The 15,181-nt window shown below is 42.9% G+C and overlaps 1 protein-coding gene across 1 annotated transcript in view; it reads right to left on the bottom strand.

Moving 5' to 3' along the window:
- ccdc171 (coiled-coil domain containing 171) overlaps positions 1-15,181 on the bottom strand; it is a 79,261-nt gene that overhangs the window by 25,725 nt on the left and 38,355 nt on the right. The window contains exons 21-22 of the mRNA XM_066720703.1: positions 7,544-7,689; positions 6,342-6,396 (exon numbers count right to left, since the gene is read on the bottom strand). Coding sequence (XP_066576800.1) covers positions 6,342-6,396; positions 7,544-7,689 — 201 coding nt within the window. The remainder of the gene's footprint in view (positions 1-6,341; positions 6,397-7,543; positions 7,690-15,181) is intronic.

The following is a 15,181-nucleotide window of genomic DNA, read 5'->3' as shown; positions in this document are numbered from 1 at the left end:
CGGATGCATATTTTAAACAGATTAGGGGATGAAAGCTAATTCGGTTTGATGCATCTTTTGAATGTAAACACTCGATACAATTTACAGGACAACTGGGCATAATCACATCCGATAGACACCAATTTAAGCACACCGAGAACACAAGCCGCAAACGCACAATGAGCCGCACCGCTGATGCTTTTCAGCAGCTGACAGATTTGTTTCAAATAATTCCTCGGTTTTTGTTAGGGAATTAACCTATGACGTTCGCTTCATAAAAAATAAGCGTGACAGTAATTGCACTGGAGGTCTATGGATTTACAGTCAGACTTATGCTTGATCAATTCCCACAATACGCTATAATCCTACATGTTAGTCTAAACAAAACACGGCCTCGCTTTCACACAAACCCAACTTATATATACATGTATGGTTTGTTTTTTCATGTTTTGAATCTGGTTAAATATTCTTGCAATAGAAAAGATTGTATATATAATATTTTAAAACATATTTCTGGGTTGATGTACATGTTTTGTTTAATGCACACTTTTTTAACAAAAGGAAAACACTAATTTACACCAGTAAAGGAACAAAGAAAAGCAAACAGAGGCTAGTATATTTATTTTACTCCTTTGAGAGCATATTATTATAAATGCTATGAAAAGTCTGATTATATGTCTAAATAATTACACATCATATATATATATCAGATAGTGGGAAATTGTTATCTTTAGAATTCCTGATCTGAATTAAATTGGAGTTTTATTTGTATTCTTATGAAACCAATATTAAACTAATGAAGAAGCGAGCGTGTTTAGATGTACATTTTAATCCAACACTGAATTAAAACATCAACGGCAGCTCTGATAAAGAAACCTCTCTCTGATTGAACATATTAAAGGAAGTATTAATTTGCCTTTGTCGGACGGCTGTAAGCTGGAAACTACAATTCGTCCTTTGCTCGAAATATCGGTTATAATTTCTGCCCTCCCGATGGGTGGGATAAAATAAAATCAATAAATCAATTGTTCACAAAAAATATTGGTTATAAAGCAGCTGCCCCTCCGTGCTCTAGTGCTAAGTTGTTATTTTTCCATTTTTATTTCCAGTTTATCTGAGGAAGCGCCACTCGGACACTTTAATACGAAACCGTTTAAATTTCTCCTCAACTGTCCAGCGCAGGTCTTAATTAAGATTGCCTTATTGTAATTCTGAAGAACAAGATGGGAAAATTCAAATCAGCCCAAGAATGACATTTTGACCTAGATAAGCAAAACACTGGCTTAAAATGTGCAGCTTTTCTAAATACTGGACATGACTGCCATGGCAAATGCTTTCATTAAAGGTTATTATGGACTTGACATGCATCTTTACACTTTATATCAAAACAATCTGTAAATAAATTAATAAATAACAGATTTACGTTAAATTATCATAATAAACTGTATGGATACAAATGTTGCCAGTTTAAATTTACATTGATATTTCATAACGGAAAGAAAACTGATTTCGATTGGTTTTGAGACAATATTGTAGGAGCTAAAACAAAAAAAGGTGACTTTTTGTTTAAATAATTATTTGTTCGTTTTTTTAAGAAAGGGAAAAAGAAAAATGCTGTTGCCACCTAGAAACTGAGAGACAGAGCCGAGGAGTGAAAAAAAGAGCGAAGAATCGTCCTTTAACCTGGTACAAACGGTTCTTTAAAGATATCCGTTTAACAAAGCGAGTGAACGCACGATTCGATGTGAACTTTTGTTGCTGCAGCAGAAACTCACAAGGAGAGGTTAAGAGAGGAAATGGACGCACAGATATACGAGAGAGCGCTGCCAAACCGCCTGGAGCCAAAACTTTAATCTTCCCTGCTCATCGCTCCTCGATGCGAGGCCGGACTCAAGCACACGTTACTCGAAGGGGAGTCGCTCAGGGTTGCACGTATGCAAACGCAGGCCGTGTTATGATAATGTATAATTGGATATAATAAATAAATAAATAAATTTGAGGTCAAAACTAAATTAATTAAATCTGCTCACCTAATCTATTTTGTGGTGGATGACTCTTTCAGCTACACAACAGAAGAAAGCGCACACACACAGTCACCAACGCACAAGAGGAACCTTATCACAAAGACACACCCCTGTGAGTGCGTTTCTTTTTCTGATATATCCCGCTCCTCCTCTCATCTCCCTCTTAATAGATGTTTACCATGGGAAGCAGTCCCCTAGCCACAGTACTTTCAAAACGATCCTGCATTTCCGCGCGGGTTCGTGTCATGTCGACAAGCAAGGCTGTGATGCCCATCAATATCACACTGTGTCTTGAGACTCATTCACCTTACTGGAATAAGTCATAAGTAACCACTTGGTAAAAAGAATAAAAGCCACGGAGCAAAATGAGATTATACAGAGAGAATTATACAGCCCGACACTTTTAGTCGAATGCTTTCACGTTCCTTGTGTAAAGAAACGATTTGTGAGGCCACACAATATCTAGAACAGATCTGACTAAATCTCGCTTGGTTTGTGATGGTGGATGGTATTAAAATTCATAATTCATCATCTGCCTGTATAAGAGCCTGTAACATTCGAGTTACAATTCACATCTCCACCAAATTCAATTTTTTTTTACTTCTCATGCCAGATAATGTTGCTTCTATAAAGCATCTTTCTGCAGAGCGACCAAGAAAGGATTACAGACTAAAAGCAGGTGTGAGTTTTTCTTTATGCACCTATTGAAAATGTTTTAAAGGATCCTAGCGTGAATCCTTTTCAAAAATAAATTAACTGTCACTTAAAAAGAGGGTTAATTTCTCTCCGAATCCATGTCTTATTTCCTCTTCCATAAGCGGAAGAAACGCGCGCACTGTAAAAAACATTTTTCCGTTTCTCACACCAGATGCGCCAGACGCTGCAGACTTCACTGTCAGTCCTGCAGATCGCAACCAACGCATAAATAATGCCCGAGATCCACTCAGGGGTATTTCTCCACCTCTGTCATCACCGCGGCCGGCGGACGATCAGACGGATTCTGTTCTCTCCGCAGGATCCCCCCCTGCTCTCTGAACAATTAGCAGGCCTCTACATGCTCCGTGGTCGCCGGTAGCCGTGTCAGTTTAGGCACCTGCTGATGGGCGCGATGATGGCTAGATTGTTCTCCTGCCTCCTGTCCGGTTCTGAGCTCGAACTAGCAGAGCCTATCTCCCCCGCACATCCACTCCCCGGTCCCAGTAGGGCATCAAGCGGAATTGCCTTTCAGCGGCTGACGGAGGATGAGGCCGAGTCTCGCTCGCTGCGGGGGTGAGAGGCTTCCATCAACGCCAGCAGACCTGCCGGGCCACCGATCCCCTCTGCCCGAATCAGATCTGGTGCTCGGTCGGCCCGTTCCTGCTCGGGTCTGGAGGAGCGCCGAATTAAAGCAGTGACCGCTTCACTCCCGGCTTTGCAGCGGGCGCCGGGTCGGGTCTTAGGGTTTTTGTTTTGGCAGGTAAATGAGTGACAGAATTGCAGGTCCACTGTGTGTTAATTTAAAGCACAATCTGAGAAAGTATTGCAGCGGAAAGGGAGAAAAAATAACTACTGCCACTTAATTAGGATAGAAACCAAACACTAAAGCCACTGAATTAGGATATAATTTTGCCTAGTGTTAATATAATCACTTAAATGACTAAAATTTAAGCAAAAGCAAAAGTGCAAGAGCATTTTAAAAACCTGCAGGTGGGTCATAAATATTGTAACACTGTAACCACTTAACAGAGCCGTGCCATCCCTCTGTGCTTTTACAGGCAGTAGGCGAGTGACGTTCACAGGAGGACGGGCAATCCTGTCCTGCAGGAGCCCTACAGGGACCGCGGCTCGCCCGGACCCAGAGAGATAATGGGAGACGGAGCTGCGATAACCCGTCAGAGGAAACGGGTTTCAGAGACTGGAAAATATCTGAGATGCAGCTGTTAAAACAGACCCATGATATGAGACGATTGTGTGATTATTTACTCATAGAAAACTAGCCTACTGGAAAATTCTTATTTATTTTCACAAAACTTTACTGACAGTATGTTGAATTAAAGTGCATTAGTCGCTGAAAAAGCAGCACATAATTTTGAGGGGAATATTTGAGGGGGAAAACGGTAATCTCTTACTATTCCCCCGGAACAAACCCTGGATTTCTTACACACAATTATGTCTTGCTTTTGTTGTGAAAACCAAGGTAAAAACCGCTGTTAGAAACGAAGGCCTCGTAACGCAGTCTCAGTTCAGCAAGATTGAACATTCTGGGAATGATTTAGGAAACCTTTGATCCGGAGACAAGTTTGAGAATAAAATTGTTTCAAAATGTGGAACCTGAAAGTCAGATTGTTGTTTTAAGGGATATTCTGGAAAAATTAATATTTGCTTTTCACTTTCCCAAATAAGCAAACGCTGAGTATTTCTGGGATATCGTGGGACATTTATCAGCACATTTCTTAAAAGGAGAGATGAATTTACAGAGCCGAAACGAACTAATCAGTGAAAGAGCACATTCCGGCTTCAATTATACTGCAAAAATAATAGTTTGATACCAGAGTTGTTGCTTTTAGGTTGCGATGTATTTAAAGAAACACTTTGAAAAGCAGAAGTGTCATTATGTTTACTGTAAGTGTTACCTGCTGTCAGTGAGTTAATAATTTCAGAAGGGGAGTGTGCCGTTACCATTGGAAGAAAAAAAGGCTTTGAAACAGTTTAAACGTTTGAGAATTGTAACAAATGAAAGGAAAACAAAGCCTCCACTTTGGGAGCTCGAAAAGTGCTTCAAATTTAGACCGCCACTGAATAAGGTCAAGAGGGTAATTAAACCTTTTTGGCTCCCACCCATCTCCATCCCCCTCACAAACACCAAGCCTCCCGTCCAACAACCTGCATCGCCAAGGAAAGCTCTCTGTTCACAGCTTTTATGAACACAGAACACGGCAGAGGAGAGAAGGTCTTTTTCAACGATTGATTGAAAAGCTCAGCCTGGGAAAACCACAGGAGCAGGAGGACTCGGGGCGGCACGGCGCCCTGCCTAGATCGCCTATGAAGAGCCGACTCCGTGCCCGGTGGGCGCTGGCGTCGTTACGAGCCGACAGAGGTCAGGATGACACGTACCGGAGTGAGCGATGAGAGCACAGCTGGCTGGCTGTGACAGAGCCGTCCACGGCCTCACACCTGCGCGTCCCTCGCCTAAACCTTCGCGATCGTGGCCAGATGTTCCTGAGAGCAGAGCGGAGAGGCTGTTCTTCGGGGAGTTATCAGCTCGCTCTCTCTTCTCATTTAATTGAAAATCTCGTAAAGGTCAGCCGTGTTGCACTGTCCCTCCACAGCCAAGAACATCTGATCTGCGCCCAGTCCGTCGCTTCCAAGACGAGAGCAACCGAAATTAAATTAATAATTAAAGCAAAACGATCTGGAAACCTTTCGACGTCTGTTTTAATGGGCCATATTGTGTTACTGCTTCCAGCTCCTTTTCTTGTTTGCTCTCTGTTCAAATCAAAAACTAAAATAAATAACTACGAGTTGCTGTGACTCACAAAACATTAAAAGCTGAAAACCCGGACGACCCTTGGCTGGGAAGCGATGGTCTGAACCGATGCCCCGTTCCTGAAGGCTCCCGGTCTGTGCTGCTGCTAAGCACTAGGTCTTGGCAAAACAAACATGCCCATTTCTGCCCTAACCATCTTTGCTTCCTTAACTTTTCCAGAACTCTGTCCCTGGCCTCCCTGCTGATCTTAAACACCTCAAGCCAGTCCTTCCCGGCTCCCTGAGCTCCAGGCTAAACAGAGCCAGCTCTCGGCCCGTCAGCTCCAGTCACCTCCTTCAGACCATCCAGGCCAAGAAGATGCTCTATGCTGTGTTGTTGGAAATGAACCAGCTTTGGCAAACTGTTCTCCACGGCCTCAGTGTTGTGTCACGTCAGCAGTTCTTAACTTATCTTTGGCAATACTGAATAAAACACTGAATACTCACAATACAATCCAGAATTAACACTTATTTAGTATTTGCTTTGTATACAATCGGTGTTAAAATTATAATTCTTGCATCAGACAATATAGACGCTGTTCCTCCGACTCTTTCCTGAGCCTCAGAATCAGTCCGACGCTCTAGAATATAATAAACGCTGCGTTGCTGAACGTTCAGCTTTCTTGGGACACGTGTTTTCAGTTGCCTGCTGCGGCCTTTGCCAAAAACAACTGAAAACCACAAGAGCTATCAGAGCCACATGTGCTCCACTTGGTTGTGGACTTAAACCACAGCACAGCACAACTCCTGGAGCAGAGAAAGCAGAGGCAGAGACGCACATCGAAGCGTTAATATGCCGTCCACTTCAGTTGCTTATTCACGGGAGATTCTTACCTGTTTCAGGCTGCTTTCCACCGCCTTCATGTAACTGGCGAGGGAATCCTTACTCCTGTAACAGAATTAAGACTCGATGTGAGATTTAAAAAGGCATCTGGCGACTGCAGCTGCTCTGAGGTGGCAGAGGTTTGGGAAGAAGCTCAGAATTGTGTTCAGTATATCGGACGTCTCTACTTTAAAACTGTGGTTTACAATAAATGCATGAATCAACAAAGGAAAGTGTTGTTTTTCTTATTAGTGTATAGATTCATTTTCCACTTATATGTTTCGTGTTTTATTGCCAGTTGACTAACTTCAGACGTCATGAATGGATTCGATCTGACAATCATTTGAATGGTAGTATTTTAGATTCTCCCAATTTCTATTTTCCTACTTTTATTCTTCTTTCAGTGAGTGGCAATTTAAATTAAATTAATACATTTTATGGCTCCATATTAAGTGTATTGTTTTTTATCCTAAATGAAATTGGGAAACTCATTATCAACTCTGATCAATGTGTGTTTGAAGTACAATAGCATTTAAACATACAGCTCAAGAAAAACCCAAGCTGACAAGGCTATCAAGTCATTAAAGTTGATCCTATTGACAGCAAGTGTTTATATTTGTATTTGCTCAATCGTATTGAACGGCATTTTCAAATATTTATACTAAATATCGTATTAACAACATATTTCTGTAGATCATGTGTTGCTGGGTCAACATCTATGTATAGATCAAGGTGCAATAAACAATGTTATACGTATATTGAGAAACTTACACTACTAAACGATACTGTTTAGGAGAAGTGCTATTAAAACTAAATCAAAGTGGATTTTGTTAGATACATGGATCATATATGTGAAAAAACGTGACATTTGTGAATTTCAGAGCAATCTTTCAGTAAAACCTTGGATCTCCGCTGCATCGATACAGAATCCCTCAAAAAATTGAGTCTCTGGTCCGTTTCACATGGCAGTAAACGTGAGCCTGTGTTTCATAGGTGGACCATGTGTGTGTGTGTGTGCGTGTGTGCGTGTAAGCATGTATGTCTGTGTGTGTGTGTGTGAACTCAAGTGTGCCAGATTGAATCTCTCGGAGTCAGACAGCTCCTGGGCTTGCTGAGCCTCTGATTGCGGCGGCAGCGCGGGCGGCTCTGCGCGCGGAGAGGGGGAATCGATCTTGTGTCTGGTGGAGGCACGCTCCCCTGGGCCGCTGCTCACTTGGCTGCCATGCGGAGGGCGCTCTCCGCATCACGGATGCTCTGCTGCAGCTGACGCTTGTCCTGCTCCAGCTGGGAGAGGTGCTTGCCGAGTTGACGCAGGGATTGATCTTTCCTCCTCAGCTCCGTCTTCGCCTCCGAGAGACTCTGCGCGTGCGAGAGAGAGAGAGAGAGGGTGAGAGAAAAGAAAAGAGGAGAAAGAAAAGCAAGCAGCACCACTGGCTGATTTCTGCTCACATCTTTGACAAGACAGCTTCAAACACCGGACACAATCAAGCACCAGTTCATTCTAGGCTTTTGTTGCAAATGTCTGAAAAACTGTAACTGTGCTGGAATATTGCTCAGAGCGGAGAGTGATTTCTCTTTAAGAAGGAGGAAAATTTAAAAAAAAAAAAAAGACAAAATACTAAATCCGTGCAGCGTAACGGAACGTACATAAGCTGCAGAACAATACCATTAGGATGAGACGCAATGACTATGAGAGAGACCGACTTCAGCGCACTATTAACACAATTACACACTTCCAGATAGAAGGACGACAACAGGGTTCATTTATTCCCCACAGCGTGTTTTACCTGCTGAACAGAGTTTTCCGTTGAGAACCGACACACTTCTAGCAACAAACACTGAAACTTGGTCCCACTTTGTCTCTACGAATAAAACTACACAGACACAGAACTGGAGTGCTGGACTATCCGGTTACAGAACCATGAGTCCAGTTAGTTACTTTAATTATATCCAGAAGCTTTAATAAGACATTATTGTGCGGATATTTTACTACACGTAACGATTCTCTTTGTTTTAACAAAATCATTCTGGCTGTCAGAACTGAATGTATTTACAATTCATTTATTGTGCCTCCAGGTTTAAATAGTAAAAGATAACCCATCATGTGAGGGAGGGTCTCTTACTGCACTTGTGATGTCATCTCACATAACTGGGGATGAGATGACCATAAAGAGAAGCCGAGTGGTTCTGTCTACACAACCTGCTCCAAGTCCATACCCTTTTATGATAAGAGAAACCTTTTGTGTGACGTATTAATACAGATCACACTCCATCGGATAAGACACAAATATCTTTGAAACGAAAACAAGTTCCATTTTGGGTAAAATATAATATTCAACCCGTCTTCTCCGCTTCTAAGCCCGGTTTGGTCGAAGAACGGCCATAACCGCCAGACTGCGATTTTTAATTCAACACACAGGTCGCGGGAACAGGCTACAGGAACGTCTGGAAATGGGGCTCCGTGATTGGCTGGTTTCCCGAACACGATTCATCATTTGAAGAAGGCGATGCCTGCGCTACAGCACGGCAGAACCCCCGACACCTTCATCCGAACAAACCTGTTTGCTCCACTGCAGTGCGAGAGATAAAACAAATGGTTACACTCCCACAGAGATTTGTTAGAGTGTAAAAAATTTATAGTGAGAAAAAAAAAGAAAACCTTCCCACAGCCCAGGGTACGACTGCAGCACCTTCACAGATCTCATATTCAAAACACCCCGTTCTACATCCCGTCAAGGTTAACTCGACAAGCGCAGGACAAGACACGAGGGGTGGGGCGTTAGGTCGTAACCAACAGCGTAGAGCGAATACAATACATCAGACCATTAACAGCAGCTTTGATCTGAACACAAACGAAAACAAACCACTGACATTTCTGTCATATTTCCCTGATTACTTTAATATGCCGTATAATCAAAAATAAATAACAGATTTTGAGCTGTTCTTTAAAAAAAAAAAAAAAAAAATCTAAAATAAGTCTGCAGATCTAAAGCATTTAAAACAAACACAGTCAGATGCACACAATCACTACACAAACACAAATCTCCAAGATGGACCACTGTTAGTCGACTCGATGTTTCAAAGAAAGAACGGATTCCAATCTAACTAAACGTGTCCCGTGAATATCTGGGTCTTCAGAGGCTCCTAATGATGTCAAAACAAAGCCCCTCGTCACAGCAGCCAACTGTAAATATGTTTACATCTTCTATAAACACTTTATTAAGCTAAAATGGTGCTAAAAGTTGGCGTCTCCCTCTTCAACCAATTGGAAAATAGACCTAGACTAACACGCACATTTTTAAAATCTGTCTTTAATCATCCCTTTGTTGACTCTAAGAGCCGCTGAGGGCAAATCGCCTGGAAGTTGTCGTTTGTTTTCTAAGCCAGGTGACAATTTAATTTCAAAGTCTGAACGCAGTGCAGACGGCTCAGCAAATAGATCCATAATGTCATTTCCTAGCCGGAGAGTCGGCACAACAGGGTCAAACAGACATTCCCATTTATTTTCCACCCGAACGTACACCATCGGTATAAACCTAGCATTCGATAAGAGAATAGGCAACGTGTGACTGAATACTGTAGGACATTTCAGTCATTTAAGATACTATAAATATCCAGGAAAACGTCTTAAAAACAAATGGTGAATCCTAGAAAACTGACAATTCCCCGCACTCCCTCCTCTAACGCTCGTCCCCCGGGTCCCCATTGAAGACCGCAATTTGTGAGGGAAACACTGACAGCCCAGCCTGGCGCTCGCACCTGCAGTCCTGCACCAAGGGCCGCCACAGAGAGCGCCGGCTGGGAGACTGCCACCGAGACGGACGGGGTTCTGATCACGTCAATTAAGCCGTTTAAAAGGAATGGAGGCAAACATGCAAAATGAAACGTGTTTAAAAATAATTTGTATTTTATTTATATATACGTTTTTAAAACGAGCGTATCAAATTGTAATATTTCAACATGCCAAGCGGGATGTGTGGCCCTGGACGTTACAACCTGACACAAAATATGAAATATGCAAAGTGTTAACTATTTGAAATGGCTGTTATTTATTTATATATACAGATGTTCGATGATATGCTCTTATATTCCTCTATGTTGCCTTTTGCTTGTTCTTCCAATTAAACCCTTCTCAGAAACACAAGGAAGGGTGCTAAATGAGGAAGAGTCGATTAATTTCAATGTATGTTTTAAAAGACAGAAGGGTTACAAAGCTTATAGTATAACCCCAGTAATAATGTGTATATCAGCAGGTCAAGAATACTTAAATCACTGGAATTATTTGAATGAAGAACATTTCACCCGGGCACTACATTTTTAATTGGCTACCACTGCTACAGTTTTACAAAGCCATCGGAGGCTTCGAGGCCCGAAGCCGTTGTTTTACACACCCGACCTGGACATTTACGAGACCCAGGCTTGTCGGACAAAACCATCCTCTGACACGGAGTACATACGAGATGATGTGCATGAATTTAGATAAATATTTTATGCAAGTGATTTGTAATACATTCAGTGTTAAGTGAATTACTATTCTATCTACAGGGAATAACACTACCAATTAACTAATTACGCAGAAAGAAATGTCACGACCATAGTTAGGCATTGTCACAAATGACAGAATATCCCTATTTACTACTCGTGCCTCTTTAATACAGAAAATACACTCTGAATAAAACATCAGCCACCAAAAACGCGATTGATCAATAGACAAATAAAAGAGGAACTTGTTCTTAAAAATGAACATGTTTTGAGCCAGGCTTGGGTTTCTGCTGGTTTTCCATTGTGGGTTTTTCATTCAGATTCGAGAAGAGCCAGATAAAAGTTAACACTCTGGAGGGCGTTATGACTGAATGCTTTAAATTATAGGTGAGCAGTATTCTTCCCTGGGTTTGTGCTTTTTTCCACCCGCTCCAGAGAAATCAATACGTGTGTAAACAGACTGAAGTTTCTCTTAGTGGAGCTGAAGGAAATTATAGAATGAGGATAACACAGGTAGCTGGGCTTCAGTGGGGGAAGTATAACAGCACCAGCAGCGATAACAGAGGGAAGCTCAACGCACACAGGACGATTAACCCTGTAACTCCCACATTATCCAGTTTTCTTCTCTCGCAGTTGCCGAGCTCTGGATAGATGTGAGCATCAGCGGCACTTCCTCAGAATAACATCTTCCATTTTGGACATCACTGAAGTCTATGGAGTTGATTTAAATTAAGACGCATAACTAAATACATCAACCCCCTCTAGAAGTACGCGTTGATGTGTTCTGTCTCGTCTTGCATTATTTCTGGTCATCTGGGGGTCGAAGCCAAGCTGGGGGCCGAGACACAAAGGCCAGTCTCATAAAATATGTGTGCTCATCAACAATATTATCAGTGGGACTGGAATAGAAGCATTAAAAGTGCAGATTTCATCCAGGGAAAACATAATAGAGTATCAATCAACTGCAGGAATGTCCGGGGTTTGACGATGGCAAATCCCAGACGTCTAAACTCCTACACTAAACTTGAGTAGAAACATCTACTGTGAAATAATTCCAGTCTTTTTATTGTATGGGGGGTCAGTTCCCATCTCTCAATCCTATTTGTTTTAGTTTAGGTGAACCTGTAAGACTGACGTGTGTGTAACAATCACAACCCCATAATCCACAAAAGCCCGTTCTTAGACAAACCGAGGCATTTACCTCAGAACCGCCTACAAACAAACTCTTTCTCGAACTCGTTAAATCCTCGCAAAGACCCATTATTCTCAAAATCATTTTTAAAAACAAATAACGCCCGCCTCGGTCCGGGGGGAGATTTCAGCCGGCCGGCGAGGTGCTCTCCCGGCTCTGCGGGGGCCTAATTGAACCCCCAGATAATCCCCGCCGACTATCTACCCTCCTGCCACGGCGGGCGGAGAGGGGGCGCCCGAAGGCAGCAGCAGCGCTGGTGATAAGTTGCAGGTTAGCTGCTAATTTCTTAACAAGGGTTGCCTGTGGAAGTGCGATGGCCTGATACCCTGGAAATGGTTCAGGAGAGAATAGGATAAATCAAGTTTAATAACTAGGCTCCTAATTGTTTCTCCCCTCTCCAATGCTCAACTCTAATTACGCGGAGAACTCTCCAGACTGTCACCTGATATTAAGTTGTTGCCGGCTGAGTGTGGAGGGCTGAGATAATCAATAAACATTTAGCGGGCAGGAGAATGAAGATCCCGCTATGCAGTGGGAACCTCCAGCACCCAAAGCCCTTCTGCTCATGAGAAAGCCGCTGGGACGGCCGGGATGATTGCAAAGCAATAATCCGAAGCGCCGTTCCTCGGCCTGGAGGCCTTCAGGCGATGGTGCGTTCGAGAGAGAGAGGTGAACACGGTCACCCTAATTACAGGCCGCTTTCACACACTGCAGGCGTAAGTAAAGACAGGCCAATTAGGTGGGGAGGAAGATAAGGGAAGTTTTATTTGTATACTAATTAAACCCCTGATGAAATTAAAGGAAAAACATACAGCTCAGTAATTGTGTGTCTGAGAAAGGTCGCTTTAGGTGCAGTTATCTGAAAAGCACAGCCTTGAGATAGTTCCCTTAATCCAGGACGGAGCTCCAGCACTGCACCACGGGTCCCTCCTAATTTCACCGCACCTCGGAAATTGCACATTTCGACAGCACACTCATCTCGGCGTTTACTGGCGATTCGAGGCTTATTAGTCTGATGAGGGGAATTAAGTGTGTGATAAAAAATGTTTAATATTTTTCCTGGTGCGCAGTACAAAGACTGAAGTCTCCATATTAGATCTGTATTGGGTTAAATGTGTTCCGTTTGAGGGGAATAAAAGCCTGATGCTAATTAATAAAATACATACAGAAGTATAAATCTGATCTCTGTACGTGTACATGCATGAAGATATACACATTCACATACATACATACATACATACATACATATACACACACACACAAACACCATTGCAGTGTTTTAATCACGTTACAGTGGGTAAATGCCACTGAAATATAGGATATTCAGCCTTTATTTTCACCCACTTTGTATTTTTCCTGGAAAGCAATGAATTATAAGAGCAGCAAAGCTTTTGAAATGATTACCTCCAATGTGGAAAACCTACAGTGTCAAATAAAGCAGGTTTAAATCCATGTTTACCACACACGACATGAATGGGACGAGACTCACGCAGTCTGTCTGCCGTGAGCGAAGGGGATCATAAAAGCGATGCCACAGTTTTACTGCGGTACAGAAGCTGAATGCACACGTGGTGGAGGAGCACGAGCGCGGTGTGGCCTGGTGAGGTATGCCCATCTGGCGGTGAAAGGGATATGAAAGAGGAGTGTTTCTCAAGGGTTCCCCCTAAAGCATAGACACTGAAACAGCTCAACAGCAGTGCGGAGAGGAGAGTGAACCGCTGGGCCGCAGTGCAGGGGTCCGACACACACCGTTATCCCCACACCGCCGAGCTCATCTCGCTCCTGTTCTGAGCTCGAGGATGTTGGCAGCCACATTCAAGACAAGCTGCCACCCCAAATAGCTTGCCTCGATTTGCTCTGCATTAAAACGGTTCTGGAAAGTGAATGTATGAGAGTCTTAAACCCATATTACGCTGCTTATCTGCGCAGGGATAAAGACGAGTGGCAGGACACCATGTTCCGCAAAGCCCGGTTCAGTTCCCTAATATAGTGTGACTGCAGAGATGCGCATTTACAGCATAGATAGAGCGCTATTGTAGAAGCCTCAGTTCACCGTACAGATAACTGTCAGCTGCAGACTACCGTTTTGCATTTTTACTTGATCATGTTTATTTTAATTAACTAGAAATCACACCATAAATACTTAAATATACAGACGGGTGACAAATTAAAGGAAAAACCTGAATAAATGAGTGGAGGAACATAACGATATGATACAATTAAGCAATTAACATCCTCTCATGCTCTGTGGCATGTATACAAATGCTGAGCAGCCCAGTTGACCTCGATTTTGGATCAAGATGGCGAGAGGAAAGGATCTAAGTGACTGTGAAAGAGGGTCATTATTGGGGCACGAATGGCAGGAGCTTCAGTCACACAGACGCTCAACTGGCTCGTGTTCTGGACAAGTGGGCGAGTGCCTGTGTGGGACACCAAGAGAACGGGACAGGCCTGACTGCTGCACCCCTACAGTGAGGGGGTCCGGAGGCTCTGTTGTGCTGTGGGGGGCATTTTCCTGGCATGGTTTGGTCCACTTGTCCGCTTAGAGGGAAGAGTCGCTGCAAATCATGACAGAGTTATTCTGAGTGATCACCTTTATCCTATGGTGACACATTTCTCTCCTGATGGGAGTGTCTCTTCCAGGATGACAATGCCCATCCACAGGGCACGAGGGTCACTGAATGGTGTGATGAGTATGACAATGATGTGACTCATATGCTATGGCCTTCGCAGTCACCAGATCTCAACCCAATTGAACACCTATGGGAGATTGTGAACTGATATCTTTTGAAATAATGGTGTTCATCCCTCCAGTAGAGTCCAGAGACTCGTACAATCTGTGCCAAGAGCATTGAAGCTGTTCTGGGGCTCATGGTGCCCAACACCTTTCTGAAACACTATGTTGTTTTTTCCTTTAATTTGTCACCTGTCTGTATGTATGAATACATACATACACACACATGTACAAATACATGTTATATGAGGTGAAGCAGGATTTCTACACACAGGTTTATTTATTTAATGATGTATTGATTGGCACATAGAAATGGGGAATTGACACGTATGTAAAGGAGCTCCAACCCATTTCGTCGGGTCGTGGAAGGGAGACGAATCTTAATCACATGGTATCATTTATGCTAAACCACCGCTTAAAAGGTGAGAGTTTAACGACAGATC

This window comes from Amia ocellicauda, chromosome 13 (assembly GCF_036373705.1).
Source record: "Amia ocellicauda isolate fAmiCal2 chromosome 13, fAmiCal2.hap1, whole genome shotgun sequence".
Classification (NCBI taxonomy): Eukaryota; Metazoa; Chordata; class Actinopteri; order Amiiformes; family Amiidae; genus Amia; species Amia ocellicauda.
Note: the sequence above shows the minus strand (reverse complement) of the source record. Positions and strands in the feature narration are given on the sequence as shown.